Genomic DNA, 4,596 nt, shown 5'->3' on the forward strand with positions numbered 1-4,596 from the left:
ATGAAACACGTTTATAAATCGCTTCAATGCAGGGCAGATAAATACAATGACCATTTTCACCATGCACTTGCCATGTATTTACACACACATTACGGTACAATGGGCCACACTCAGAAGTGGAAGCCCAGAATGGGTGTTGGTGTGAGCATCCTAATTGTAAAATCCCACAGTGTTCAAGCAGGCTGCAGAACTCCCAGCCACAAGCTATCAATGGGACAAGAGCTTAGCAGGATTCAGAGGTGGACTGGATGTTTGTATAGGTAACCAGAAAATCAATTATAGTATTTAAAACAAAAAACTCTTGGAAGGGCTCTAAACCTTCCTGATTAACAGCACAAAATATGTCTAACTAGTGGGTGTCAGGGGGAAACTTTTCCTGGGAGCAGATTATTCATAGCAGCCTATTGCAGGGCTTCTTCCACATTCCTCTGAAGCATCAGGAATTGGCCATTGGATACTGGGCTAGATGGACTGCAGGTCTGATCCAGTCTGGCAGTGCCTATATTCCTATCGGTGGTGTAAATCCAAGACTAGGTTTTTGCTGATTTTCTTTGAGCTCATGGGAGTCTCTAGACTTGTACTGAGAGCAGAAAGATGTCTAGCTATTTATAATCTAGTCTCCTGTTCTTTTTCCTTTCAGGAAGGAAAGCTCAAAACGCCTCGGATCTGCCCAGTACATTATGTCGGCTGTCAATGACACCAACTTCAACTCTGCAGTGTTCCTTCTCACCGGGATACCTGGGCAGGAAGACATTTATCTCTGGATCTCTATCCCCTTTTGCTTAATGTTTGTCATTTCGATAGTAGGAAATTCAGTCATTCTGTTCATTATAAAAACAGATCCAAGCCTCCATGAGCCCATGTACATTTTCCTTTCCATGTTGGCAGTCACAGACCTTGGCTTATCAATATCTACCATACCAACGATATTGGGCGTATACTTGTTTAAATATAGGGAGATCAGCCTCGATGCCTGTTTTGCCCAGATCTTCTTCATCCACGCGTTTCAGTTCACTGAATCCTCCATACTCTTGTTGATGGCCTTTGACCGCTTTGTTGCAATCTGGGACCCGCTGAGATATGCTTCCACCTTAACCGTGCCAAGAACAGCCATGATGGGACTGGTATTTGTTCTAAGAGGAGTGGCCGTAGTATTCCCATTCCCCTTTCTCCTGAAACGGTTCCAATACTGTCAAGACAATGTCCTCTCCCATTCCTACTGCCTGCATCAGGAGGTCATGAGGCTGGCTTGTGCAGATATCACAGTCAACAACGTCTATGGTTTGTCTGTTACACTCTTAACTGTGGGGTTGGACTCACTGTTCATCTTCCTCTCTTATGTGATGATCCTCAAAACAGTGCTGAGCATCGCGTCCCACGTAGAGTGCCTCAGGGCCCTGAACACGTGTGTCTCCCACCTCTGTGCTGTCCTGCTCTTCTACACACCAGAGATTGGCCTGACTGTGATACACAGATTTGGGAAGAACTCACCTCCCTTGCTTCAGGTTCTCCTGGGATACATTTCTCTGCTGGTGCCACCACTGATGAACCCAATTGTGTACAGCGTGAAAAGCAAACACCTTCGTGCAAGGATAATCAGGGCGTTCGTGAAGTGAAGGGTCAGTTCATCATCTGGCTTCAGCACTGGTAGCACCAGAGATGAAAAACACGGGCCATGGACACAGCCACCTATTCCATCCTGGATCCTCTTCCTCCGAGGTCCCTCCCTCTGCTCCATCTCTTCTCCCCAAACCCCACCCCCTGCTCCTCCTTTTCCCTGAGGCATCACCCACTGTCCATGCTGCAATCCAGGGCCAGGCCATGATGAGAGCTTCCTAGTGAGTCAGAGTCACTCTGAGGAGCCCAAACCCTCCACTTTTCCCCCTCCGCCCCAGACGTAGAACCCAGGGAAGGTGGAGAGTCCGAGAATCCCCACAGCAGCCTGGGGTCCCAGGGCCACTTTTACCATGGCTTGACCCTAGCCTGGCTGGGGGGTGGAGCCTGGGGGGAAGTGGAGGAGCAGGGGGCTGGACCTCAGGGGAAATATAGGGGGGATGCGGTAAATCTTAACAAGGATGATGGTGGGGGGTTCCTAAGTAAAGGAGGAAGATGGGGCTTGAGGGACAGAGAACCTGTGTTTTGGAGGAGACTGAATTAATGTGACCCCACAAAGGGGGCTCTTAAGTATTCCAGGATGAGCATAAGTCATTGCTATGTCCTTAGAAGGAAGGACAGGGCGTGTGCAGGGCTACCTCAGGCCACCAGGGGGCACTCTGGGGTGGTAACAATCCGCAGGGATGTGGTGAGAATGTGCTGTGCTCTTGGAAGCTGTTACCAATGGGTGGAGCTCAGCCCAGCCCCCAGGCTGCTCTAAACTCTGCTGTGGCAGGGGGACAGCAGGCCAGAGAATCAAACTCCTGTAACTGGCTCCTTGCCATCCCCGCTTTCTGCAGCACTGGGGGGAGCACTATGGTGACTGGGCCCAGGCTCACACTGCTTTCATTCAGCAAAGGCTGCTTCCACAAGAAAGGGGCAAACAGATGGGAAGATGCTGTCAGAGACACTGGGAAACTTGGCTTGGACCCCAGAGCTCCTTGGCTTCCCAAAAGAATGTACGTTGGGCCAGTTCTCTTTCTTTATCTCCAGACCGAAGCCTGTCTAACTTAGCTTGTAGTGATACGTGAGTTAGATGAGTGTAGACATGTGACAGCTGCCTGGTATTTTCAAACAATTTTCTCCAATGCTTTGTGCTGTTTGCTAATAAATCTACTAGTTTTAAAGAGACTTTTTTAAAGGAGGCTGGGGATGACTGTGTAGCCCTGGTCACAAGCACCCGAAGGGAAGAGACTGAGGTGTCCTGTCAGACCTGCTTAGTGATAAGCGTTTAGCATAGATGGGGTGTTGTTCCCAGCTTGAAGAGTGGGACAATTTTGAAACTCCCCCCAAGACAGGAAAGGACCTGGTTAAGGGGGTAAAGAGACCATATATCCCGGTTTTACTGTCACAGTCCCGATTCTTCTTGGCCAGTGTCTATCCTTGTTGAAGGCCTGTCAGCATTCAAAGTAGCAACTTGTTCAAGTTGCATCTAAGATAACGACCCACTCAAGACAATGATTCATAGAGTCATAGAATTTAAGGCCAGAAGGAGCCATTAGATCATCTAGTCCAGAGGTTCTCAAACTCGGGGCCGGGCCATCTTGGGGGTTTGGAATGTATTTGGAGAGGGGGGGCATGAAACGCTTAGGGAACAAACCTTCCTGTGCACATTTTACCCACAGCAATGAATAATTAGAAAAATGGATTCCTCCAGACAGCTCCGGTCCTCAGCTGATGCTGTGCATTTGACTCTAGAAGTCGCTGTGCATTTTGCTGGATTTCTGTTAAGCTCGCACAGCACGATACCAAGTCGTTGCCCTCTGTACATGGATCCATTTGCTACAGCGAGGTGTGCACATTTCGCTGTAAGCAGGGGCCCCAACTGCAGTTTGGCTTTTGCTCTTATGTCAATGCACTGTTGGCTCACTCGTGGAACACGAAAAAACTCAAGTGAAAAACAAAGAAGCCAAAACTGATTCAGTTGAAGCCCTGCCCCCGCGTGTATCAGTATATGTGTTTGTGTGGCGACAGAGTGTGTGTGTGTGTGTGTGTGTGTGTGTGTGTGTGTTAACTCTTACAGACATAAATAAGGGGAGGTGGGGCGTGATCAAAAATGTTGAAGAACCACTGATCCAGTCTGACATCCTATATAGGCTGCAGAATTTCACCCATTTCCCCCTGTATTGAGCCCAATGACTTGTGTGTGACTAACGCATCACTTGTGCTCCTCTAAAGCGTATCTTCCAGGACGGCATCCAGTCCACTGGTTAAGCACCCTCGCTGTTAAAAAAAAGTGTGCCTCATTTCCAAATTTAATTTGTCTGGCTTCAGTTTCCAGCCATTGGTTCTTGTTACATCTTTCCCTGCTAGATTAAAGAGCCCATCAGTAGCTGGTATTTTGTCCCTGTGAAAGTGCTTGTCCACTGTCATCAAGTCAGCTCTCAGTCTTCCCTAGTCACTACTCCTCTTCACTATGCTCCTGTTTCCAGCCAAGGGAAAGTTGGAAATGACGGAGGAGAAGCAAGACCTGGGTGTATTAGTGAGTCCCTGGATGGCTGTGTGCCAACGATGTGATGCAGGAGTGCACAAGGCAGATGAGATCCTAGAATGGTGAGGAAGGGAAGTACTGATATCCTCATATCAGCCACTCATGATACCTCATCTGGCAAACTATGTACAATTCTGATTTTACGAGGAGACTGGAAGAGCAGGCTGAGCGGGGATGGGATTGCTCTATAAATACATTGGGGAGGAAGGGAGTTAACACTAGGGAGGGAGATGAGCTCCTGAAGCTAAAGGACAGTGTTGGCACAAGTACAAATGGGGACAAATTGGTCAGGCATAAACTGAGGCTGGAAAGGAGAAGGAGGTTCTGGAACAGCCGCCCAACACGAGCGGTGTGTGTGGTGGGTAATGACAACCCAGTTAGTTTTAAGATGGAGCTTGACAAATACATGCACTAAACGATATGCCGGGGTCGCCTGCCATAGCAGGGATCTG

At 48.5% G+C, this 4,596-nt stretch overlaps 1 protein-coding gene across 1 annotated transcript; it reads left to right on the top strand.

Annotated features, from left to right (window-relative positions):
- The first annotated feature begins 680 nt into the window (after positions 1–680).
- Positions 681–1,616, top strand: LOC128830208 (olfactory receptor 51G2-like). The gene has a single exon (XM_054015994.1). It carries the CDS (start codon positions 681–683, stop codon positions 1,614–1,616), a length of 936 nt encoding a protein of 311 aa, XP_053871969.1.
- Positions 1,617–4,596: the final 2,980 nt, after the last annotated feature.

The sequence above is a fragment of the Malaclemys terrapin genome, chromosome 1, assembly GCF_027887155.1.
Source record: "Malaclemys terrapin pileata isolate rMalTer1 chromosome 1, rMalTer1.hap1, whole genome shotgun sequence".
Classification (NCBI taxonomy): Eukaryota; Metazoa; Chordata; order Testudines; family Emydidae; genus Malaclemys; species Malaclemys terrapin.

What these genes read in the sequence shown, in the direction of transcription:
- LOC128830208 (XM_054015994.1), top strand. Translation starts at nt 681, where the DNA reads ATGTCGGCTGTCAATGACACCAACTTCAACTCTGCAGTGTTCCTTCTC.